At 67.6% G+C, this 24,847-nt stretch overlaps 1 protein-coding gene across 4 annotated transcripts in view; it reads right to left on the reverse strand.

Annotated features, from left to right (window-relative positions):
- Positions 1–4,486: 4,486 nt before the first annotated feature.
- Positions 4,487–24,847, reverse strand: part of ADGRB1 (adhesion G protein-coupled receptor B1) — a 75,728-nt gene continuing 55,367 nt past the window's right edge. Inside the window, exons 20-31 of one of the 4 annotated variants that reach the window (XM_059168692.1) lie at positions 23,402–23,504; positions 22,999–23,149; positions 22,477–22,528; positions 21,009–21,075; positions 18,777–18,862; positions 14,387–14,558; positions 11,713–11,808; positions 10,136–10,175; positions 7,262–7,947; positions 6,130–6,165; positions 5,901–6,005; positions 4,487–5,294 (exon numbers count right to left, since the gene is read on the reverse strand). In XM_059168692.1, coding sequence (XP_059024675.1) covers positions 5,097–5,294; positions 5,901–6,005; positions 6,130–6,165; positions 7,262–7,947; positions 10,136–10,175; positions 11,713–11,808; positions 14,387–14,558; positions 18,777–18,862; positions 21,009–21,075; positions 22,477–22,528; positions 22,999–23,149; positions 23,402–23,504 — 1,792 coding nt within the window. In that variant the 3' untranslated portion in view covers positions 4,487–5,096. Of the gene's footprint in view, positions 5,298–5,900; positions 6,006–6,129; positions 6,166–7,261; positions 7,948–10,135; positions 10,176–11,712; positions 11,809–14,386; positions 14,559–18,776; positions 18,863–21,008; positions 21,076–22,458; positions 22,529–22,998; positions 23,150–23,401; positions 23,505–24,847 lie in introns of all 4 variants that reach the window. The other 3 variants (XM_059168691.1, XM_059168690.1, XM_059168689.1) reach the window with 3 other exon arrangements.

Here is a 24,847-nt window from a genome sequence, read left to right on the forward strand (position 1 = left end):
CGTGTCCCCTCCTTCCCTCCCGGGAAGGGCTCCCCCACCCCCACTCTCTCCCTTCTCTTTCCTTTTCTGCCACCTGGTCCCCCCAAAACACACTCTCATCCATCCTAGAGGATTGGAGGGCCTGGGGTGGAGTCTGCCAGCTGCCTCCCTTCCCGACTCCCCTTCCTGGGTGAGGGGACAGGCCCCCTGAGGTCACAGGCAGGGGCACAATCCCGGAACCTGACTTGCGGGCCACCCCATCCACCAGCTGCCTCCCAGGAAACTCCCGGCAGTGGAGGGGGGAGGGTGTAGGGGGTGGGGTGCTGTGTCCTGCCTCTTCCCGGCTCCCCTCCCAGGGCTGCCTCCATATGGTGTGCGCAGAGAGCCATATTGCGTCCAGCAACACCTCCCCTGCCTTCCTGGGACAGCTGGGGACGCCTGCGCCTGCACCTGGTCAGAGCAAGCTCCAAGCTGCCCCCCATCGTCGGGGTGCCCTCTCCCTGGGATGCCCAGGGGTGCCGGGGGGCAGCGCGCGGAGCCCACCCTAGTTTCCTCAGGGGCCCCCACTTCCGCCTTCTGGGATTTGGGGGAAGGGGTCTGAACTGGATCTCCTTGATACCACGCATGTAGATGGAAGTTTCTAGACGAGTCAGTCTCAGATTCTGTGACTGTAACTTCTTTACTCTTTGACCAAAGAGCTGTGGTCCACAGGGGGCTCCCGGGACCCCTGCCCCATGGCCAGCCCCGGCCCTGACCACCGTCTTGGGGCGACCCCTGGGGCTGGGCTAGGGGCTGGCCAGGCTGGGAGGGAAGGTTCTGGAGCGCGCAGCTGGGAGCTGACGTGAGCAGTGACTGGCTCAGGGCTTCCGGCTCTGCCTTATTTGGAGGCAGTTCCGGGTGGGGCCGCGACTGGCACGTCCTGAGCTTTTCAGAGATACCCTTCCCCTCCCGGTTATTTTTAGGCCCTAAAAGAATTCTTGGGGAGCTCGCTGCCCCCCACACCTCAAGAAGCTGCAGAGCTAGCCTCGGAAGGGCTCTCAGTCACCCAGTCCTGCTGCCACAGTGCCAGAAGGGAAATTCAGGCCCAGAGGGGCGGGGGTGGCCCAAGGTCTAGGCCTTCTGCCCCCTTCCCCCGCCCACCTTTGGCCCTGCCCTCATGGGCCACTCCAAGCAGGCCTGGCCAGTGCCATGGCACACCCCAGTGAGGGGAGAGGTGCCCCAGCTGGGGACCCCCACTGTGCAGGAGGTCTGAATTCCCTTGGTCTCCAGCAGGCAGTGGCAGAGCAGTAATGCAGCGGGAGGCCAGGGCCGGTCCTCCAGTCATGACCAGTGTGCCAGCCTGTCCTTTCAGGGCCGTGACACTCTTCCCAGGGCCTAAGGTATGACCTCTGCAGGGGTGGGGGCGGGGATGGCTGCCAGGGACCCCAGGATTTTTTTTTTTTTAAAGATTTATTTGAGAGAGAGACAGAGAGCACAAGCAGGGGGAGGGGCAGAGGGAGAAGCAGTCTCCCCACTGGGCAGCACCTGGTCCCATGACCCAGAGGTCATGGCCTGAGCCAAGGGCAGACGCTCCTGACTGAGCCCTGTAGGCGCCCTGGGAAAGGGCTGCCCGGTAACCCCCAGGGCAGTGGGAGGCAGCTGCGGTGGGATGCCGGCTGCCTGGTCAGCTCAGGGGAGCCGCACAGGCGCCACGTTCCCCAGACAGAGCTCCAGGTTCAAGAGGAGGTCCCAGGGAGTGGGGTGGGTGCAGCAGAGCCGGGAGGGCACTCCCAGCTCAGGGAAGGTTCCGGAACGTAGCCCTGGAATGAGTGTGAGGCTCGCTGAGGATTGGCTTCTCTGTGGAGGCAAGCCCGTGTGGGACGCAGGGCTGGGGAGGTGATGGGAGCCCGAGACGGGACCTTTACCTCGAACGGGTCCCGGAGGAGCCCGAGGGTGCTGTGGGGTGGCCCCACTGCATGGCTGGGGACAGGAGCCTCTCCTACTGCAGCTGGCCGGCAGTTAGACAGGAAGAGGGACTTCCTGATGGCCCATGCTTGCTGTCGGCTGGGCAGCTGGGCCCAGGAGGCCTGGGGGGACTGGGCATGAAGGCTTTTCCAAGAGTCCCCAGCCACCCAGAGGAAGGGCCACTCCATGCAGGGGTGCGGGAGCTGCCTGCCTGGGTAACTGGAGGGTGGCCGCTGCCAGCGCACCTGCCCCCCAGGAGACTCAGGCTCTTGTCATTGTCCTCCGGTGCCTTCCTCTTTCCACCCTCGCGTCTGTGGGGACACTGTCCTCGCCATGCCAGAGCCACCACCACCAGCACCGGGATCCCTCCCCGCCACCAACAGCACCACGAGCTCCCGTCACAAGTGTCCCCACCAGCTTCAGCTGCCCACGCTCCCGCCCACTGCGGTGATCGCCGCCATCGCCAGCCCCGTCGGCAGGGCACGGTGGTCCTGCTGGCTGCAGGGGAAGGGAGACCCAGGAGGCGGTCCCGGGGTTCCAAGGAGGACGGCCTGGGGACAAAGGTGTGGACATGATGAGAAAAACAAGGTCCAGGGAAAGGAGTGGCCTGTGGTGGAGAAAACAGGAGAGGGAGGCCCACGGCTGCCCTTGGGTGACCTCCCCCACCGACGGGAGCGTCCAGAGGTTAGGGCCGGGGAGCTGCAGGGGAGCATCACTCAGACACGTGAATCTCCATTTCCTCCTCTGGAGAGGGTGTCAGGACCCTGTCTGTCCAGCCCTGAGACAGCTGGATGGACACAGAGGGCCACCCACAGACAAGCTCTGGGCACACGGTGGTCACTGGCCTGGAGCCGTGCTCACGGCAGAAGGCAGTGGAGACAGACCAGCGCAGGGAGAACCGGGCTTGGACGGGCTTGGACGGTCCGGGCCGCTTCCTGCACCCTGGGCGGCCGAGAGGACTGGGGTTTCTGGGCGCTGTCCCCATGCCGGGTGGCCGTGGAGCACTGAACAGCTGGGAATGTGGGGCCTGGGCAGGACAGAGGGTGTGGCTTCTCCTGGAAGGACTCAGCCTTGGGGGTGGGGGGGTGGGGGGGCGGGAGGAGCAGGACGGAGGGGAGTCTCAGCCGAGGGTCCCGGCGCTGAGCCACTCCCACTACAGGTGGGGAGCCCAGGCCGGGTGCACCTGATTTGTTGGTTTCTTCTAGGTTTTCTGTGGTGCTTGTGATCAGGGCAGGGGAGATCAGGTCACTTCCCAAGAGCAGCGGGGAGCCCTGCGCTCCGTGTTCCCCTCATCAGGACAGTCTGCACCTGGACCCCAGTCCCCAGCCCTTCCGGCTTCCTTCGGCATTTGTGGGGGACGAGGGAGCCGGCGCAGGCCCCCACCCTCCTCTGCACCCCAAGGCTGGTGGGGTTGGAGTCCGAGGCCTCTTTGGGTGGGAGCACACGGGCTGCAGGGGGTGGGGAGGACGGGCTGCAGGGGGTGTGGGGGGAGATGCCGCATGTGAAGGAGTGTGGGCGCATCCGTGGTTGGATGGACTTTAACAAGCCTCCGTGGGGGCGGGTTTCGCTGCCCAGTCTCTCCAAAGGGGGTGTTTCAAAGTGCCCCAGACCGGGGCTGCGTGCCCTGCCATGCCCTCCTGGCTGTCCACTCTCCTGGTACTTGCGGTCCCTCGGTCCCCAGCAGCCATGCCTGGTCACCAGCGGTCCCTCTCCTTCCTCGGTCGCTGTGGTCACCACCCAAGGCGGTCTGGAGCGCCGTGGGCACCCGCGCTGGGCGGCTCCGCCATCCTTCTGTGAGCCCGGCCTTGTGTTCACCTTGGGTGACATGGTCGGGCTGTCATCTCGGGGTGCAAACGGCCCCCTGCGGCCTGCGGTGGGAAGCGCAGCCGAGGGGAGGAGCCTGGCTCACCGGCCCTCCGCCTGGCAGCGCCCAGCCGGGCTCCCGGTGCGGGCTCAGGCCGCCCCCTGCTGGAAGCACGCGCGCGAGGCAGGCATTTCTGCTCTCGAACAGGAGCATCTCCAAGTCCAGGCTCAGAAACTGGCCAAGCTGTGGGCCACTGGCCAAGCTGGGAGGTGGCAGAAGGCTGGGCTGGATGGGCAGGGGGCGCAGCTCTGGGCATGTCCAGTTTGTCCCTCACGCCTGCCCCAGGACCAAGAGGCAGGTGCATGGGCCAGCGGTGAGGCAGTGGGTGCAGGGCCTGGAGGAGATCCGGGGCAGATCAAGGCCGGCTGGAAGGAGGGGGGCCCCGACGCCCAAGGCTCCCTCCCTCCGTCCACGTGCTCTGCTCCAGTCCCAGACTGTTCCCCTGGCGACGGCACCAGCACAGGGAAGTCCCACGCCAACGGCTCCTGTGGGTCTAAAGGTCTGCGGTGCAGAACAAGGGGACCCAGCATTGGGGGGTCCCCATCAACGTTCCCACAGCGCCCTTGGGGGCCGCATGATCTCAGGCCTGGACGTCAAGGTCCACACATCACGGGCTCCTGACAGCCAGGCAGGGGGCAGGGGTGGAAAGTCCATGGGGCTGTGGCGTGGGCTGCAGAGAGAGGCCACACAGACGGGACGTGGGTTTTTAATTCTTTTTATTGAAGAAAAGAAAAGGAGAGAAAAAATAGATTCCCCACCCCTGCTCTTCCCGGAGTGGGCTTCTAGTCCTGCCCCTGGGGTCGGCGCAGGTGAGAGAGAGGACTGTGCTCTCCACCTGGGTCTGGGGAGGGGCCCCGGGCCCTGGAAAGGTTGGGGGGGGGCTGGCTGCTTCCCGAGGGATAGGGGTGTCTAAAAAATGGTGCCAGGCCAGCTGGGCCAAGCGGGCTGGTCCTCTGCTGCGGCAGCAAGGCGGGCCTCCTGGGGATGCTGGCCACGCTCGGGCCGGCCACCGTCCGCTGCGGCCCGCCCGCCCGCCTGCCTGCCGGGGCTGGGCTGGAGAAGGGCAGAGTCTGAGGCATCTTCTGGCCTCCGGAGCCCTGTGCCCGCCCCCCGGGCCGCCGGCGCCTCCTGTCCCGTCTGGCTCTGGTCCCAGCACTGCGGGCCTCCACCTGGCTGCCGTCCGAGCGCCCTGAGGCCAGGACGCGGGTCTGGCCCGCAGCCCGAGAGCACGTCTGAGCCCATCCCGTGGCAGGAGCGGGCAGAGCAGCATCCCTCCTCGTGGCCCGGTGCGAGGCCGCCGCCCACCTGCTCAGACCTCAGTCTGGAGGTCGATGATGTCCTGGCCCACCAGCGGGATCGTGGCGCCCGACTTCTCCCACTCCACGCTCCGCAGCTCCAGCGGGGACGGTGGCAGTGGCTCCAGCTCCTTCTTCACCCACGCGGGCGTCCCGTGGGCTTTCCGAAGGCTCTCCCAGGGCCGCTTGTTGGGCGTCTGCTGCTTCTCCGGCTGCTGGCCGATGGGCGGTGGTGGGGGGAGGGGCCGGAGCAAGAGGAGACCGGAGGGAGCAGGGGGAGAGAAGGCGGAGTCGGAACCGGGAAAGGAGACAGAGCAGAGAGCCCCCTGCTATTGGGTCCGGGGTAGGGAGCAACAGCCTGCTGTGAAAGGCACCTGCCTGAAACCGCTCCCTTGGCCATGGCTTTCCTGAGGAGATGCCAGACTATTCCCCAGTGGACTGCCTTCCCCTCCCCCTCCAGACAGTCCCCCAGAAGCCAGTGCACTGCCTCCCCTCCAGACGGGGTGGGGGGCCCCAGAAGCCAGTGCATTGCCTACCTCTCTCCCTCCAGATGGGCCCCCAGGAGCTAGTACACCACCTACCCCTCCAGACAGGCATCCCCAGAAGCCAGTGTGCCCTCCCCCCTGCCCAGGAAGGCCCATGGGCTTGTCCTGCCCTCCAGAGTCTAGCATGGGCTGGGTCAGGCCAGCATCTGGGAAAGGTCGCAGGAAAGAATGAATGAATCAGGAGACAGCCTTACGTAAAGGCTCTCCCACAGCACGCCCCCATCCTGTGCTGCCCCCCCAGCGCCCCAGGGCCCTGCCCTTTCCCCCGCAGACCTTGCTGTCCGGACCCAGGGCCTCCTTGTCCTTCTCGGCATGCTGCAGCTTTCGGTTCAGGTCCTGGAACAGGTCCTGGTGCCGTTTCCGCGTGTGCATGATTTTCTGCAGGGTGGGAGGGGGTGAAGCCTGAGCCCGGAAGAGGGGTGCTGCCCCGCCCCTTCCTGCCTGCTGGAAGGGTTCAGAGCGCCTGGCCTGGCCGTGTGGGGGAGGGGATGCCAGGACCCACCTCGAAATCCAGTTCCGCATACCGTGATTTCCGCCGCTGTGGGGAGAAGGGGTTTGTGCACGTTTGCAAGCAGTTCCCTAAAACCTCCGAGGCCACAGGTCCCGGCCTCTCCTTGCCTGAAGATGGGGGAGACCAGGCACCCCCTCGCCCCAGGCCTCCTCTTGGGGTCTTGCCCGAGCCCTGGGGTCGCGCCTCTGTCAGCCCTGAAGCTGGGCCCTTTGCGGGCCCCCTGCTGCCTCAGACAGCGGGGGCGGCCAAGAAGATGCTGGACAGGAGGCGGGGCCCCAGAGGTCAGTGACCATCACGAGGAGGCTCTCGGCTCTATGACAACCTAGGGCTCTGGTATTCCAGGGCCTGAGTGAGGGTCAGTCTATAGAACCTCGTCACCACTTTCTGTGGTGCTGGACTGTGGTGCTCCACTTTCAGAGGAGCTGGACTGTCCTCCAGACCACCTCTGGCCTCCAGGCCAGGGCCGGTGCTGGGCGAGGGTCTCTGGCTCAGCCAGCCCACGACGTGCGCCCAGGGACAAGGAGCATGGGACGCAGGCCAGCGGCCCAGCTGAGAGGCCCCCCCCCAGGCCGTGAACCAGGAGGAGGGAGCATGGCCTAGGGAGGTGGGGCTCCCTGAGGGTGCTGGGCGGTGCTCCCCGCTCCAGGCTCTGACCCCATGTTGCACAGGCTGGGGCGCGGGCTTGGGGTCAAGTCTAGGCTTCAGGTTGTTCTGTGGAGGGACTCGCTGCTCTGACCGCAGGCGCGGGATGGGCTACACTTGAGCTGACTCCCGCCCAGCTCGGTGGCCTCTGCAGGGAGGGAGACCCCTGTTCCGGCAGAGGCCGGGCGCCCCCCGCCACGAGGCCCAGCAGGCAGCGTGGCTAGAGGACAGAAAGAGGACGGTGGGCGCGCGGAGGGAGTCCTAGGGGACGCCCCGTCAGCAGCCAGCTTGTCCCCCTTCTCGTCAAGGGACACCTGCCAGCAGCAGGGAGCCGGGACGCTGGTCCCCAGCATTCCCAGGCCCCGATTTCCTAGCACTGGCCGTGGGCCCCACCGGCTGGGCTGTGCACCCAAACCAGCGGTGCCCACAGCAGGCCCTGCCCCCCCCCGCCCCTCCCCCCGGGTCCCCGGGCCGCCCTCACCTCAAGGGAGCTCACGGACAAGGTGGAGACGTTCTCATTCCTGGTCCCGGCCCCCGAGCTAGGCCCCGGGTGGGCCGCGGGCTCCCCAGGCTCCCCCAGGCTGGGGGGCGTGGGCTCCAGGGTGGGGGGTGGGGGCGGGGGGGGCGGCGGCGGCGGCGGGGGCTGGGCAGGGGGGGCCTCCGGGGGCCCGGCGCCCGGAGGCTGGCGGGTGGGTGGGCTGCGGGCCGGGAGGCCGGCGTCGGGGGTCATGTTGAGGTGGATGAGGCGGGTCTGGGGCATCTGGTCCAGGTGGATGCTGTGCTTGGCTTCCTCTGGGGGCTTGGGCCGCAGCGTGGCCGTGGCCGTAGGCAGGATGACGTAGCTGGTGTCCAGGGCCTTCTCCTGGGCCCGGCTCAGCTCCGAGTCCAGCTTCTTGAAGATGTCCCCATCGCCAGCAAAGGAGGACTTGGGCGCCCTGTCCTTCTTGAGGGTCAGGGAGTGGTTGGGGAAGTCTGGCAGGGGGCCGCCCGGGCAGCGGGGCGAGCCGTGCAGGTGCAGCTTGGACACGTTGGCGGGCAGGCTGTTGAAGTTGGTGGGGGGCACCTTGGCGTGGGCTACCTTCAGCTTCTCCTCCTCGGGCAGCGACGGCCGCTTGAGCGTGCCGGTGATCGTGGCCGTCCGGCAGGCTGCGATGTCCTTGTTCAGCACTGTGGGGAGAGGAGGGGGTGGGGGTCAGGGTAGCCTCAAGGGTGCCCCGGCCAGGCCCCAATCGGGCACATGCCCTCTGACGGCTCTGGAGCTGCAGTTCCTGGCGCTCGCGCCCCACAGGCCACCCCAGCCCTGGTCAGTGGGGGCCTGCCATGTGCTGTCCGGTGCCACGGCAGCCAGGCTTCCTCTGCTGTTTCTAATGAGGCTGGAAGATGGGGTGCTTCTGCCTGCCCCCACAGACAGGAGAACAAGTGACGGCCACCCACACACTGCTCTCCTGGCAGCCGGGAGCCCCTGAGCGCCCCGCAGCCAGCCCATGTGTCTTGGAAGTGCAGGGACACAGCTCCTCATGGAGGGGGAGGTGCTCCTGGGGTGCCGTGCTGCAGACGCCTAGCTGCCCCACTTCTGCTCCGCATGACCTCTGAGCGGGGCTCCCATGGGCCCACTACCCACCTTGCCCCTACCAATCAATTTAGCCTCCTGGGCCGGCAGAGAGCACAGAGCTGCTGGGCCCAGCTCTGCACCCGTGCCCCCCTCAGGGCCCGTCCCTGAAAGCCTGCTGTGACCGCAGGGCCCTCTCTTTGCTGACCACACCCCTGCCCAGCCCCCGCACACCAGAGGCGCTGTCTGTCGCCTGCCGCCCCCTGGGCACACAGCCTCCCAGCGGTGGCCGGTCCCTCGCCACCCCGGGTCCTCTCCCTCTGCTCTGCCAGCCCCCAGCCCTGGCTTGTGTCCAGCCTCCAGATGCTGACATCCTCTGGGCGGCCCGGCGGGGGACCTGCCATCTTCCCCGCCAAGCCTGCGCCCCTGCAGCGTCCCTCCTACTCGGGTCTCTTGGTCCTCCCGAGCGCACACGAAGCCCCATGGACCCGGGATGCGCCTCTCCGCTCAGACCCAGGCGCTCTCAGCCCTACCTCCAGACTCCTCGAGATCCCCGGCGCCCCCTGGTGTGCCCCCCACCCCCAGCCAGTAGCTGCTTGAGAGGCCACAGGCCCCGCTGGGCCAGCTGACTGATGAGGAAGAAATCAGAGGCTCAGAGAGGTCAGGACCACCTGAACAGGGCTGGACCCCAGCCTCTGAAGGCCCTTGAGTCTCGGGGTCACCTCTCAGGACGGCTGCCTAGGCCACATAAGACCAAGACAGGAGATGGAAGACCATTCTGTCCAGTTCCTCACTCAACCCAACCAAAGGCCACCTCTTCCAGGAAGCCCTCCTGGGTCCACCTGGCAGTAGCTGACACTCCCAGCCTAGGGCCGCCGCAGCCCCTGCCTCCATGGCTGTCTTTAGACTCTCTCTGACGGATGCAAGGCAGTTGTGGCCGGCTGGGTCTCCACAGTTCTGGAAGATACTGCCTGTCCCTGCCTCAGATGCCTGTCCCTGCCCCAACCTCCTGGCTCCCAGGACATGGACCCCTGAGGGGCTCCCTCTCATTGGGCAATTGAGTCCCTTTTTCCATTTGCTTCCAGAAAACTCAGTGTTAGCCCAGGGTCCGGTGGTGGGTCCTGCCCTGTGCTCTCCCCGCACTCCTGCTGCCGCCCCCCCACCCCCATTCTGAAAGCATGCCCAAGCCTCCTCCGTGGGGCTAGTGGGGGTGGAGACATGAGGACGACACGGAGTGTGGGCCCCGAGGGAGGGCAGGCAGGGGTGGGCGGCGAGGTGGGTGACAGGGCGGAGGCGGGCAGCTCCCCTCACACAGCTTGCCCAGCCTCCCGGCCCCTCCCAAGATGGTGAAAAGCCAAGAAGAGGAGTGTGTGTGCGGCCGCCGAGGCAAGGGGCACGGCAGGGAGAGGACAGGGCCAGGCCCCGCGCAGGGAGTCCACGGCCTGCCCCCGGGGCTAAGAGCTCTGCCCTGCATAGCGCGGGCCTCACCCCTGCTGAGCCAGAGCTCCAGGACGGGTTTCCACAGATGGGGCCTGCGGCCACAGGGCAGCGGGTGGGGAGGCAGGAAGGGGCGGGTGCGGCCCGGGCTGAGGCGGGCGCTGGGCAGACCCGGCCTTGTGGGCAGACCCGGCCTTCTGGGCAGCGTCCCCGCCGGCTGGGCGGAGCGGACCCCGCCTCCCTGCATGGGCTGGGGCAGGCCGCGGTGGGATGAGAACAGACGCGTGAACAGACAGACGCACAGAGAACGTTAGAAGCACGTGGGCCCAGGCGGGGGCCACCTGTCGCTCTCACCTGGCCGGCGCTCACCTGATCTACAGGCCAGATCCACGTCCTTCTCGAAGTCAGTCTGCAAGACAGAGGCGGGGTGGGGTGAGGGCCTGCGAGCCAGCAGCCCGGCTGCTGCCCGCACCGGGCTGGCGGGAAACGGTGGAGCTGAGCTATACCTCGGAGGCATGTGAGAGTGTGTGAGTGTGAGAGTGTGTGTGTGTGTGTGTGTGTGTACACGCATGCACGGGAGCTCCCTCCTGGGCGTCGGCGGCTTAGCTGGGCCGTGGGGGGCCAGTCCCATGGCAGCTCCCTCACACTCTCAGCCTCTGCCTCAGTCTCCCCCAGGCCCTGGCTCCCTGGGACTGCAGCCCACTCTGTCCCTCACATCCCCCGATGGGGTGGGGGGCGCAAAGTGTCTCACGCTGGGGCCCCTGCGGCCCAGCCCGCCGCCTGCTGGTGTGCAGCTGGGGGGCCTGCCCCGTGTCACCTGTGGTCCTCAGCACAGGCCCTGGGGACGAGGAAATGGAGGCTGGCCGGCCAGAGAGGCAGAACGGGCTTCGGACATGGCCGTCGGTGCCCGGGTGACACCGGCCGTCCCTTGAGCCGGAGGCCCTGCTAGAGCGTGTGCCCCATCCCAGCCTAGGAGCCCCGCCAGTGGGAGTGGGCAACCAGTCCCCGGCCTCAGAGCGCCTGGTGGGCGGGGCACCCGGGCCTGGGCACCACGGGCCAGGGCGTGGCCTTCTCAGGGGCGGGGGGTGGAGGGGCTGCGGGGCTGGGTCCTTGTCTCAGACCTGGAGGTTCCCTCTGCGCAAACGCAGAGGTGGGCTTCTGGGAAGACTTCAAAGTCTGAGGTCAGAGGTCAGGCCGGGAGCAGGGCCTGGGAGTCTGGGACCCCTGCCCTCACCCCTGAGGATCCAAGGAGCCTCCGCAGGTCCACCGGTTGGCCTCTGCTGAGGCCCTGCCTGGGACGCTCACGGCCCCCGTGAGGAGGCTGGGCACCCCAAGGCCTGAGTGAGCAGCTCCTGCCAGGCCCCCAGTGACAGCGCGGAGAATCCAGCCCGGGCACCACCAGGACCTGAATGGGAGGCCTGCCGGCAGGAGCCGGGGGGAAAGTCAGGGAGGACTTCCTGGAGGTGGTATCTTAGTGGACACCGCGAGGCGGGCAGCGGGGTGGGAGGGCCGCGCTGTGCCTCAGGCTGAACGGCAGGTGCAATGCTGGAGGGACCTGGCTGGGAACAAGGCCATGGTGGGGGCAGGGTGTGTGCACAGCCCAGGCTGGTCCCCTGGATGGAGACGGAGGGAGCCCAGCCCCATCCCGGCCAGGCTGGAGGGCGATGAGGGGGCATGGGAGGTGGGGGGGGCAGCCGCTGAGGCGACGGCCCCAGGAAGCTGGCATCCGGGCAAGCACGCTGCGGTAGCGGGGGTGAGTGTGGGCCGATGCCAGCCCCCCTCCTGACCGTCTGGGTCCTGCCTGCCCCAGACCCCGGGCCGGGGATGTCACCTTGGCGAGCCTCAGTGTCCCCAGGCTCACACTGGGCTCGGAGCTCTTCCCAGGGGCCGCCAGAGCCCAGAGCAGCGCAGGGAGACAGCGCTGGGGCGCGCGCTCGGAGCCCTACCATGAGCTGGGCGTGGCCATTCTGGAAGGAGCCCCCCGAGTCCCCGTTGCCCTCCTCCTGCCGGTCCACCACGCGGCACTTCACGGCGTCCTGGACCTGGGGGAGAGCAGAGTGGTCCACGGCAGTCCCCAAATGTGGCCTCGTGAGTCGGCGGTAAGGCCGGGGCGAGCAGCAGGGCTGTGTCTCCGCGAGGGGTGCCTGTGTGCGGGGCCCTGCCTCCCTTCCCTCTCGCAGAGTCTCTCTGTGCCCTTCACGGGCACCTCGACCCCCCGTAAACGTGCCACGGCCCTCCCAGCCTGCCATCAGGCTGCGGAGGGCACTGGGGTCCACGCCGTCCAGGCAAGTCCGGGGCCCCGCCTCACCCCCTGGAGACACCGGAGCGTCCACAAGGGCCCTTGGGGGGCACAGCACGTCTGTGGGGCACGCTCCATCAAGGGAGGTCTCACGTGTTACGGCCATGGGCTCTTCAGAAAGGGGCCACCCAAGCAGCCAGCACAGAGCTTGTCCACAGAGGACAGGCAGGGCTGGTCAGCGTGAGCAAGGAGTGAAGGCCGGCCCCTTCTCTGCCACGGAGCGCTCTGGGTGTGGGCGGAGCGGCGAGCAGTGCCCGCCCTCAAGAAGCCGCCCCTTCATGGCCATGATGTGCAAAGGGAACAAGGGGAGGCACAGGGGCGGCGAAAGCATGGAGGGGGTCCTGGAGGAGGCATCCGGAGTCCGCGGGGGAGCTCTGGGAGGAGGGTACGCTGGGGGTCCCGGGCTCCCAGACCTAGACCCAGCGTAGACCTGGGGACCTGTCCCCACTCCCCTCAGCCACACAGCTGATGAGAGGCGGTGCTGGGGTCTCGCTGGCTCCGGGACCGCAGGCACCCGCCAAGCCTCTGGCCTCCTGGCAGGTGTGCCTTCCTCCCGTGCGTGCACTCACTGACCACCTAGCAAACATCTCAAGCACCTCCCGTGGGTCCAGTGGAGGCAGGCCACCATCCAGGAGACAGCAAAGGGAAAGCACTCTCTCCACTGGCACGAAAAACAGATGGTCTCCCCAAGTGCCTCATGGCCTCCTCCTCCAGGAAGGCCACCTGGCCAGCCTCACCCCCTCTGTTCCCCCCAGAAGACTCAGATGACCACCTTACTCATCCACCTCCCAAATGTTCCGCGCCCACTGCGCTGGCTGAAGCTGCCTGGCATCGCCCGTACCTGCCCCCTCCCAGCCTGTCTTCCTCAGCGCGGCCCCCTGGAGTCCCGCCTACAGAGGCCAGAGGATGGAGGCCCTCTCCCGACTTTTCTCTGCCCCCAGGGTCCCTAGCCTAGATGAGAGAGGCTGATGGGGAAGTCCCGCCTTCCTGGCAAATCAAGTGTCTCTGGGGCACCTGACTCTCCCCCGCATGGACCCCCGCGCAGGACCGTCCTGCTTCTGTTCCCGGGTTTTAAATTCCTACAAGCTCCCTCCTATTCTCGGATGTTCCTCCTTGGTAACCTGCCGTTTTCGTCTCAGAAGCTGGGCAGCCAAGGGCAGCTGAGGGCCACAAGCGGGGCCTTTGCACCTGGGGAGTTGGTGGCGTCTGGCCCCACCCCACCGAAGCCACAGTGAGAAGCGCGACCATGAGTCAACATGGCCGGAGCCAGGCACGCGTGGGGCTGGGGCTGGCAGCCTCTCCCTCTCTGCGGATGCCGGCTCGGGCCATGTCGGGGGCCCGTGGCTGCAAGGATCTGACTTTCTGGGCACAGGCTCTCCGGATCTCAGAGGAGATGCTCACGGCCACCCCGGCATTTACATGCAGGAGCTTGTCAGTGGGGCCGTCCCAACACCAAAAACGCGGGCTTCTTGTCCTCCCGTCACCTTCCCCCCGCCTGGGGGCCTCAGGGGACAGGGTGCCCCCGGGACCAGGGCCCCACCTGGGACAGTGGGGCTACACGGGGGGGGATGCCAGGTGGGGGCGGGGCTGCCAGCTCAGGACGGGGCTGAGCTGCCCCGAAGTGCACCGCCAGTCGTCCGCAGCATCCTTCCCTGGACATCCCGGGGGCCCAGGAGCCCCTTCTAGAAGTGCTCTGGCTTTGGGCTGTGATGCAGCGGCTGCCTGGCCTCCCCCACTGCCAGCTGTGCACCCGGCTTCCTCAGGTGGACTGGGCTCATGGCCCCTTGTCCCTCTCTCCCCCAAAACCCAGGGTTCACTGCAAAACCCTTGTCCTGTTCTCATCTTTTCGAATCTAAGTGCTCTCCAATCACTCTGCTATCTTTCCAGGAGGTTCCAAAGGGAGAGGGAGAGAATTCTGCGGTTCCGCCCCCACCCACTCCGGCCCCTTCAGCCTCACCACGGCCCCTCCCGTCCATGCCAAGAGCACGTTTCTCCACATTTCAACCCTCCTGAGGGGGGAGCAGGTCCCGGACCTTAGCTGCTGTCACCGGCAGCCAGCCGTGGGGACAGGCGGCTGAGGCCCTCCCTTGCTCCCATTCAGGACGGGGGGCTCAGCTCTGCTGAAAGCTGCACATGTCTCCAGGGCTCCGGGTCCTAAAGACTTAGGAGGACAGAGCCCCCCTCACCGCCCAAGCCCTCCAGGGGCGCAGGGGGCGTCTTCAGGAAGAAGGATGGACACTAGGAGCCACTAGGACCGTGTGCCGGCGCAGCCTCGGGGCCCGCCATCAGGCGTGGCCCGCAGCAGCCCCGGGGGTGCCCACCTCTCTGCGCAAGATGCAGTGGACCATCACTATGACGAAGCCCTCCAGCGAGTCGAAGACGGCGAACAGGATCTGGAAGAGGGCGGAGCGGCGGTCGGTGACAGCGAGCACGGCCGACATCCAGGTCAGCGCCAGCAGCGGCAGCACCACGCAGGAGCTCCACAGCGAGGCCCTGGGGACAGCGCAGCGGGCGGCTGCGTCAGGGCTGGCCCTGGCCGCCCTCTCCACCCCCCACCCCTGCTGGACTTCTCCTCCTCTCCCCCCTCTCCCCTGCGGTCCTGGTGGTCCCTCCTGGGGAGCAGAGTCCTGCCCCAACCAGCCCAGCAGCTGGAGCCTCTGAGCATGGTCCCTGGAGGCTGGGCAGCGGGGAGGGAGGGAACCTCTCGGGGACACCCAGGTTCCTAACTGTCCAGGAGGACACAGGAGGGATGCCCACTGGAGGCGGGAGCTGGGGGGCCACGGCCCCTCCTGCGTCCAGCTCCCCGGGCTCTCTGCGCCACCCCCGCCGCCAGGGGATCAGGGCCCAGCTCTAAGACGGCTGTGGAGGGGGTGTTCGGCCAGGCCTCTGAGCTCTGAACAGAGATGGGGAGAGAAACACAGAGGACCAGAGAGCTGCTCCAGGAGGACAGAGGGAACAGACAGACAGACATGGCCAGACGGAGAGGGGAGGGGAGGCAGAGACACAAACAGAGACCCACGGGCGCTTCAGCTCTTGGCAGGCCCTGCTCTGCTGGTCCCCAGGGGAGACGGGCCTCCAGGAGTGCCCGAGGCAGGCACTGCCCTCTGCTGGCGGGTGCCTCCCTTCGCCACTGTGGGCTACACCGTGGCGGCTCTGAGCCTGCCTCCGCCGGAGGGCGCTGTCACTGTGCCGAGTCCTCGAGGCGCGTGCTGAGGGCAGATGGCTCCGGCGGGACGGCTGGCGTGTGGCAGGTGTCCGGGAAATGTGCCTGACCCCACCCTCACCACAATGACGACCTCCAGCGTTTGGCCGCCTGGGCAGGAGATGGCTCGCAGGGGCTCCAAGGAGCCGCCGGGGCCCTGTCATCACCGGGGTGGGGGCTGAGGTCAGGACCACCGACTCTCCTCCTTACAGGACAGAAGCAGGAGCAGGTGGGGCAGGAGAAGCAGGGAGTGGGCAGGGGGAGGGGTAGAGGAACATCGGGCAGGGCCAGGATCACAGGGGCCATAGGAAGGAGCCAGGGGGCCGGGGGGGCGGACACAGGCCCGATGGGAGAAAGGCTAGAAGGACCGTGAGTCCAGCTTGGAGAAGGACCCCCGAACCAGCAGGACCTTAGTTAGGGGGCGGGGGCAGAAGCCCTCCCCAGATCTGTGCCCCTGGCTTCTGCACCCTGTCTATCCGACCTGGACACGGGCACAGAAGACAGGCCCGCCTCCTCCCCCTCCGCCCCCCCCATTCCCTCCCCACTCCCTGTGCCAGGACCCAGGTCCCCGTCCCGGCCCCAGCCCCATTTCTGCTCCAGCACAGCTCCCTGGCCAGGCTCCCCGGGGGCTCAAGGCAGAAGCCCTCACAGGAGCTTCTGAAAGAGACTTCACAGACCCGCCTCACCTCGCCTCCTAGGGTGGAGGCCCAGGAAGCCGGCCCTCCCCAGCTCCGCGCACTGCCCTCCACTGCCCTCCCCAACCCTGAGGCTCTGTGGCTCCGCAGGGCGGGTGGGGCTCCCTCGTCTCTGCCCTCCCTTCAGAAGCAGACCTTCTCTGGGAGTCACGATCCTTGGGGCCTGGGGCCTGCGGCCGGGGGCAGGACCCCCGCGGCCTGCGGCCGGTAGCAGATGGCTGGGGCCAGGGGACCCAGGAATCACTTCGGGTCCTGCAGCCCAGCCTCTATGGGTTCTGCCGGGGCAAAGGGCCGCGCGGAAGAGCGGGTGCGGGCCCGGGGGGTGGGGGGGCCAGGGAGCTGGCAGGGAGGCCCGGGGCGGTGGCACCGCCTGGCCCTTTGGAAAGTGCAACGCCCCTGCGGTGGGGGAGCAGGAGGTGGGAGTGGTGGGGGCAGGTGGGGCAGAGCCTCTCAGGGAATGTCCCCGGGGCTCTCACGACAGGCCTGTCACGGGGCAGAGCAAACAGTACGTGTCCTCCGGTCCTGTCCCCACCGGCCGTCCTCCCACAGCTTTCTGCCTCACGGGACCTGACCTGCCCCGAACCTGCAGCCGCCATGGGGCAGCAGTGTCCACACGCCCACACGCTCACGCACGTACACGTGCTCACACACGCACACACGTGCACACCGACACCCACTCACACACGCACACGCTCATGCAACACCCACGCACGCTCACGGTACCTGTGCTTGTGCCCGCCCACATGCTGACACGTGCACACACTCAGAGGCGCACGCACGCGCACACCCTTGTGCTCACACGCACACACCGCGCACCCCAGCCCCCGGCACGGCCACACGTCAATGAGCTGCCGGCTGAGCACGTTCTCGAGCTGACCCGCACCCGTCCCGTCCGGGCGGCGCCTGCTGTCCAGCCCTCCATGTCCCAAGGCCCCGGGGGATGGGGGAGAGGAGCCTGGCGAAGGGCCAGCTGGGGGACGACCCCCAGAGTGGACGGCACAAGTGACAGAGAGGACAGAAAAAGCTTAAAACAAACTGTGTGACTCAGAGCAGCGTGGAGACGGGCGCACACGGGGAAAGAGAGGGTCTGAGGTGGCACGGCCGGCGCCCTGGGAGGTGGCGTGGGCCGCAGGGAGGGCTCCACACTCGGCCTGTTGGAGGGCGTGCTGGAGGGGCTGGAGCAGCTGACCGGGAGTGCAGAGCAAAGCCCAAGACAAGAGCTGACCGCCTTCTCAGTTCTCACGGAGACGGGGCGGAACGCTCACCGACCTGCATCCCCCGGGCCGGTCCTGGGGGGTCAGGGGGGCTCTGGGGGAAGCAGGGGAGCCTTGGGGAGGTGGGGGCTGTCGGGGTTCGGCCCCCATGCATGCCTGGGTGAAGGAGAGAGGAGCCAATCTGTCCATGTTTGCACAAAGGAGCAGAACTCCTGGGGGAGGCCACGGCCCCCAAGTCTGCCCTGACCATGTACCGCGCCAGCCAGGGGGCTAGGGCTCCGCCAGCCAGCGCGCCGGGTTTCAGGGAGCTAGCTGCCAGTGTCCTCCCACAGGCCCTGAGCGTGTGCGTGTGTGCGTGTGTGCGTGCGCGAGCAAGCCCGTGGCAGCACGCAGGGAGCGTCCGGTCCGTGGGGGACCCGCCAGGGTGCCACGGGGGCACCCAGGGGCCAGGGCACCCACTGCTCACCCGGGCCAGGGCTGGGGAGCCGGCCAGCCACACGGACACACTGGGCTCCCGCACCCGCCGCTCACCCCACCTGACCCCGGGGCCCTCGGCCGCACAGACGGGGAAGGAGCAGGAGAGTCGGCTCAGGGGTTCTTGTAGGAAACAAAGCACACAGTGCCTTTGGGGAGTGGGCGTCACGTGCGAGCTGCCCCAGCACTCCGGCCTGCGTGCCCCGGGGCCCCCAGAAACACCTGTGGGCAGGTGGGGTAGGCCGCCTCTGTGCTCACTGCCCAGGGAGAGGGGCACCCAGGCCCATGGACAGCGAGGCCAGCCCCCGGATCCCACACGTCCTCCCAAGCCACACAGCAGACTCCCGACCACGACGAGAAGCCATCAGGAAGCCCAGAGGACGGTGTCCTGAAGCCAGGGTACTCCGGGAGCGCAGGACGAGGAGGAGGGAGACAGAGACAGACATGGAGGACGGGCACAGAGGGAACAGGGGCGGAGCCCCCACGCAGACACCAGCAGGGCAGAGGGACGAACAGAGCAGTAGGCAGGGGCAAGGCGAGGAGGGCTCAAAGGGCAGGGGCAGGATGGAAAGGGTCTGTCTCAGCCGGTCCTCCGCTCCCTCCATGACCTCGGCACTGCCATGCCCCGGGGGGCTGGAGAAGAAGTGCTGTCCCAAACACACTTGGCCTTCACTGCTGGACATTGCCCAGCCGCTTGGGACCACGTGCTGTCTGGCCACGCACTGCCCTCTCTGGGCCCAGCCTCTCCATGCAGGAGGGACGCCCTATTTGTCCCCTGCACTCTCCTCCTGTGGCTGAAGGCACCACAAAGACAGGCAGGTCACACCCTTGCTGGGGGTTACCCGACCCCACAGTGGGGAAGGCGGAGGCCGGGGGCTCCCTCCCCCCACCCTAGTGGATCCTGCAGGGGCAGGGTCCCTGAAAACAACTGGCTTCCCAGTTTCTGAGGATGGACCACAGGCCAGACGGAGAAACTGAGGCACAGGGCAAGGTCGGGGCTGGCTGTGAGCCTTCACAGACCTCTGTGCCCCAGTTTCCCTGCCTGCTCTGGGGGCTGGCGGGGAGAGTGGGCCCTGGGTCTTCTGGACTCGAGGCAGGTGAGGCGACCCAGTGGGCCCTGCCCTACCCTGCGCGCTCCTTCAGCTTCTTGTCCGTGATGCCGTCCTTGGACACGAGCTTGTTGAACACCAGGATCCCGATGACCATGTTCACCTGCCAGGCAGAGAGCAGTGGGGTGTGGGCGCAGGGTACTGCCCTCTGGGCTCCGGGCTCCTCACCAGGGCTCCCGCCCGCAGCACGGGCCCTATGGACACCGCTCCCCAGGCCAGGAGGCGGGGCCGCTGGCACAGGCTCGCCAGCACCCCCGACGCTCTCCCCCGCCCCCCACCAGAGCCCCGGCTGTTAGGTAGGGTTCTCCTGCCACAAGACCCCACCCGGGGTGCGATGCTCCAGCTCCCGCCCCCCACGTGACCCTCCCGCGCAACCCATCCATGAGGATCTGGCAGGCCCGCCCGGCGGGGGTGGACAGGAAAAGGGGCCGGCACGCCCCAGGGTGGGGACGCAGAGAGTCATGTGGGGGCTCTCCCGACAGGCGGGATCCCCAGCCGCTCTGCACAAAATAGCCCCGAGGCCTAGCTGCCATCTCCACGGTGGGCAGCAGCAGCTTCTGGAGCTGGGGTTCCAGCTGTCCGGAGGTCGGGACGTCAGGCTGACCCCCACGCACCCCTAGAGTGCTGGCCCATTCCCACGGCAGAAAGGGCCTCAGGTGATCCAGCTGCCACCCCCACTCAGGGGTGCCCTGTGGCCACCCCAGCCTTTCAGCTCCCCTGCCCCTCCCATGACGGGGAGCTCACTCCTCACAAAGGCCCACCTCGGGGGCCGTCTCGGGGGCAGCATCCCTGTCTAGGTTTTTTCCCGGGGGTGCACTGCCCCTGCGCTCTCTGCCATGGCACCTTCCCTGCCTCCTTCCTGCTGGGCACCGGCTCCCCAGCAAGTGCTCCCCGGTGTTCATGTCCCGCAAGCCACAGCCAACGGCAGCTGTTGGCCCCGCCGTGGCCCTGGAGCCCTGGGGCCTTCTCTCCTGGGTGGAGAGGCTCCCGGCTCCTCCCCTGGGCTTCCACTCTGCAGAGGCCGCCCGGTGGAGGAACAAGGCCTTGTCCCGGACGCTTTGGACGCAGAAGGGCGAGGGGCCGACCGCCCGAGGCCCCACCGCGCTTAGCGCCCCCGACCCTGCACACCGCGTGGGCAGGCCCTGCCGTTCATCCCTGCGCGAATGGAAAGTTCCCAGACGCGGACACCAGCCCTGGAGGGCCTGACTGGGGTTGGGGCATCTTTCCCGGGTGACCTCATTTTCTGACAAGGCCGGAGCCACAGGGGACAGGCCACCAGCCATCCCCGCCCTGCCCACAGCAGGCTCTGTGCGCTCTTGACTGGCGTGTCCCCACGTTCCTGAGGGGGCCCCGGCCTTGCCCTACAGACACCCCGGCAGGGAACATAGGGGCTGGGAGCTCCCGCCTCCCTTGGCTAAGCCTCCCCCGCTCCCACGTTGCCTGTCTTTAAAATGGTGAGCTGGCCCGGTCTCTGAGGGGCCGCGTTGACATGCACGGCACGGAGGCCTCTCCCTTCAAGGAATAAAGGAGCCGGGACCCTCGGGCTAGGCCCACTGCCCATGGCCCCACGCTCCCACGCAGGGTCCCCCAGCCTCCCCTGTGCCTGTGCCGGTGTCCAGCTTCCCCGCCACAGAGCCACTGAGTGGTGTGTGGCACTCCATGTGGGGCGGAGGGCTGGAGGGGGACAGGCTCAGGCAGTGTGGATGCAGGGGGGCCCCCAGCCACCCGGCTCCCCCTGCCCAGTCCGAACTCGGGGGCAGGAACTCTCTGTGCCCGTGGCACTGTTGTGCATCCCTCCCCGAAGGTGTCTGGGAACTCGTGGCGAGGGAGAGCGGGCAGCCGCTTCCTTCTCCAGAGCAGGACAGCTGCTGGAAGCAAGGGCCCAGTCCTGGCCCCCCTGCCTCAGGCTCTGCTAGCTGCTCTACCCATCCCCCAGGCCTCGCTGGCACTCCCTGCCGTCCTGGGTCAGTCGTCTGTGTGCTCGGTATCCCCCCCCAGTCCGGCCACTCGGCCTGCGAGCCCACACGGACCTGCTGGCCAGTCCCCAGCCAGTGTCCATTACCCATGCAGCGGGGCTCACCAAGATAGCAGGCGCCCCCCTGCCCCCGTGTCTGTACCTGTGTACCCTGAGGGCAGCTCCAGGGGGCCAGGAATGCCACCCACCCCCTGGTGACCGCGGTGACCCTGAAGGGGCAATAGGTACCCCCAAGGGCCCAGCCTGGGCCAGCGGGGGGTGGGGGGGTCAGTACCAGTACGACAGCGGCAGCCGGTCCCACGAAGGCGTACAACAGTCCCCCCTCCAGGGACAGCCAGCAGCTGGGGAGGGAGATGGGCTGGTCAGTGGCCAGTCGTGACGTCCCCGCCCCCCGGGGAAGGCTGGCAAGACGCTGGGGAGCGGCAGAAGGAGCTCGGCACCCAGCAGGCCCCCCGGGGCACAGCACACAGCAGCTCACTCTGGCCTCTGAGCCCTCGGAAGCCCCCTCCACGGTGGCCCCTTGAATCCCAGTTTACAGAGAGAGAAGCAGACACCGGCAGACGCGAGGCTGTCCTCGCTCGGCAGACACGAGGCTGTGCTGACTGCCCCGGACCGGCCCCCCAAGTGTCCTCCTATGTCCTCCCCAGTCTCACTCACAGACCCTTCCTCTGGTCACGGGGCCAAAACTTTGGGTCGGGTCCCTGCTCCGGCCCCCCACCTGCCCACGCAACCCAGGCCCCGTGGCCAGGTAGCCCAGGCCTCTGCTCATGCGTCTGGCCCGGGCTCTCCTCACACCAGCCGTGGTCACCGGCCCCACGGTCCCCCAGATCTCCTGGACCTCGCGAGAGGCGGCCTGCAGGAGCCCCGGGCCCAGTGAAGACGCTGCAGTTTCCACGTGCTGTTTCCTCTGCCCCGAGTGTCCACCCCACGCAGTCAAACTCGTCTTCGGCCTTCAAAACCCCTGGGGCTCCCCTGATCCGCCCGGCCCTCCCAGCTGTGCAGCCGTGCCCGTAACTCCCTCCTGGCACGCCCCCTACCAGGGGTTCCAGTAACTGGAACCTCATTCATGTCCACTTCCCCTGCTGCCCCAGGGGGCCCTGCTCCAGGGCCCAGCCACGGCCTGTCCCCCTGGGGCTCCACAGCGAGCCAAGCCTGCACGGCCCACCCTGGCCACGCCTCCTTCCTCTGGCTCCCCATTTCCTACCCGTGCCTGCGGCTGCAGCCCCCTGCAGGCCTTGGCTCCCCTTACCCCGGGACGCTACACTGCTTTTAGGGGCTCCCCAAGCTTCCTGGTTTGGCATTCAAGGCCCTGGACCTGCCTGGCCCAGCCGACCCTTCGGGGCCTCGCTGACTTCATCGGAGCAACAGGCCCCTTACCACCGGCCTTGCCCTCCTCGGGGCCACACAGCTCCCTTGCCACCACAGTCATGCGGGAAGGTCGCACGGCTGCAGAGGGAAAACTGAGGCTGACAGACCCGGCCACGGGCACCAAAGGAGGGGGTGGAGGCTCTGACGGCCCCGAGCCTCCATTTCACCCATCCTGCTGCCCACTGCCAGGGAGGAGCTGGGGAGCGAGGCGGCCTCCAGCCCCGGGGCTCCCGGCCTCTCCCAGCTTGGCTCTCCTCTGCGAGACGGGCAGCAGCCAGCTGTCACCTTCTAGGGCAGTGGGAGGGTCTGGGGGAGCCGAGCGGCCTCTACCCCATCCCCACCCTGCCCCGACTCACTAGTTCATGGTGCTGTACCCTTTGGCCTTGGTGAATCCCACAGAAATGGCCACGACCAGTGCAGGGAGCCCTGCGAAGGACCAGAAAGAAAGGGGGTTGGTCCTCCCGCCATCCAAGCCCGCGTCCACGCTCTGCCTCCTCCTTCCAGCCCTGGGGATGGGGCGGGGCGCGGGCAAACTGGGTCCTCGGAGTCCTGAACGCGGTCGTGCTGAGCAGGAGAGGGGGACGGGAGGGGGACGCGGGCGGGAGCCCACGGGCTGTAGGCACGGCGGCCAGACAGCGAACGAAATGCAGGACGCCTGATCGCACTTGAATTTCAGATTAAAAGAAATCATTTTTCTTGCAAATGTCCCAAACGTCAACCAGGATGTCCTTAAAAAATAACTCAGTATCTGAAATTCAAAGAGAACCTGCCGCCACATCTTACCTGGGAACCTCGTGGAGGCCCCAGGAGGACGAGGGCGGAGGCCGGGGGGCACCCCCCCCACCGGGACAGCGGGCGGAGGCCGGGGGGCAGCCCCCCCCCCCGGCAACACTCACCCCAGCCCAGGCAGAGGAAGCGTTTCCGGATGAGACGGTTCCTGAGGCGGCCCGTCACGGCCATGTACGACTGCCAGGCCTCGGTGAGCACCCAGCAGAAGGACGACAGGAAGAAGAAGTGCAGGAAGGCGGCCACCAGCGTGCACACCACCTGCATGGGGCAGGCGGGCGGCTCAGGCCGGGCCGGGGCCCGGGTGCCCTTCCTGGGCCCGCCCCACCGGAGGAGCTCAGAGAGGCCGGGACGGCCCGAGCCGGGTGTCCGTGGTGGGGCACGAGGTCAGGTCCCCCTCACAGGAGGCCACTGAAGGGCCGGCACCAGCTTCCCAGGGAGCATTCTGGGGTCCTGTCACCCCATCCCGCCCGGGCTCCCTGGGGGGTGCGGGGAAGGGCCGAGCTCACGCACCTTATTGCGGGTCTGGGTCTGCCCGATGAGGATGAGGGCATTGGAGGAGATGATGGACAAGCAGAAGTTGATGAGGATGACAGACCGCTCCGAGCGGATGTACCTGTGGGGGAGCGCGGCTCAGTGCCCCGGCGGCGGAGGGGGGGCGTCGCGTCTCCAGGAACTGGGGTCCTGCGGCCACGGCGAGACTAGAACGCCACCCCCTTCCTGCAGGGCCCCCGGCCAGGCCACCATCACCTCCACCCCCGCACCCTCTCTACCGCGCACTGAACTCCAGCCCGTGGTCCTGCGCGGGGAGGGCCACGGGAGGCTGCCGGGCCCGGCCGCCCATTCCTGCTGGGAGTGGCTGATCCTCAGTTTCCCCCTTTCTGTGTGAGATCCTCTCCCTGTCTCTGCATCCCTTAGACACAGCTCGTTTCCGGGGTCTCGCTCTCGGCCTGCTCCTGGCTTCACCCCTGCCGGCCCCCTGCCCCCAGCCCTTCCCACCCTGTGTGATCCTGACTTCGGGGGAGGAAGACGGAGCGGTTCCGAGGGCAGCCTCTAGAGCCTGGGCAATGCGCGGCCCAGCTTCATCCTGGCTGTGGAACCCTGGGCGAGGGGCTCAACCCCTCTGTGCCTCAGTCTTTGGATCTGTGAGATGCGTGGTGGGAACAGCACCTGCGGCCAGGGCTGCGGCTGAGACCAGAGGGGCAAGATGCAGGTGGGCAGAGGGGACAGGGCTGGGCCTCAGGGGCCGAGATGTGACCTTGGGTGGGTCACTTTCCCTCTGTTGGTCTCCATTTCCTCGTGGGGACCATCAGGCCACCTTCCCGACCACAGCTCACAGGGGCAGTGACTCGGCCAGCAGAACTCAGGAAGGAGGCGCTTTGAAAACCACCGGCGAGCCCCTCAGAACCGCAGCCGGGAGGGTTGGACACGCTGTGCCAGGCCCCAGGTCCCCGGTCCCAGAGGTGTCTGGAAACCGAGGCCTCCAGGGAGGGGCTGGGCCGGTGGGGGGTTTGGGGCAGGTGTTCTGAGGAGGGGTTGGGGAGGAGGGCCACCACTGGGTGCCGTTGGGGCACCTACTGGTTTGGCCAGTAGGGGTCGGCTTCTGCCCCCCCGGCAGGAAGCGGGGCAGGGAACACAGGCCGCCTGCTCCGCCTCCTACCATCGACACACACACATCGATCTCTCCTCGCTGGCCTCGGGGGCGGCATCAGCTCTGGGCTGTGCAGCTGTGGGGGCAGATGACCTTGACTCAGACGCCCTGTCCTAACCCTCTGCTCAGTGGGGCTCCACCAGGGCTCTGGGGGCGGGAGACAAGACCCGCCCCCAGGCCCACACCTGCCCTCGCACACCCTTCACATCCTGAGCCCATCCTGGTCACGGGCCCGGGTTCAGGCCTGTTCACGTGCGTCCCTCCCCCAGAGCTGGGGTCGGCCGGGCATGGCTGCCTTGCCTCAGCCC

Source organism: Mustela lutreola, chromosome 3 (assembly GCF_030435805.1).
Source record: "Mustela lutreola isolate mMusLut2 chromosome 3, mMusLut2.pri, whole genome shotgun sequence".
NCBI lineage: Eukaryota > Metazoa > Chordata > Mammalia > Carnivora > Mustelidae > Mustela > Mustela lutreola.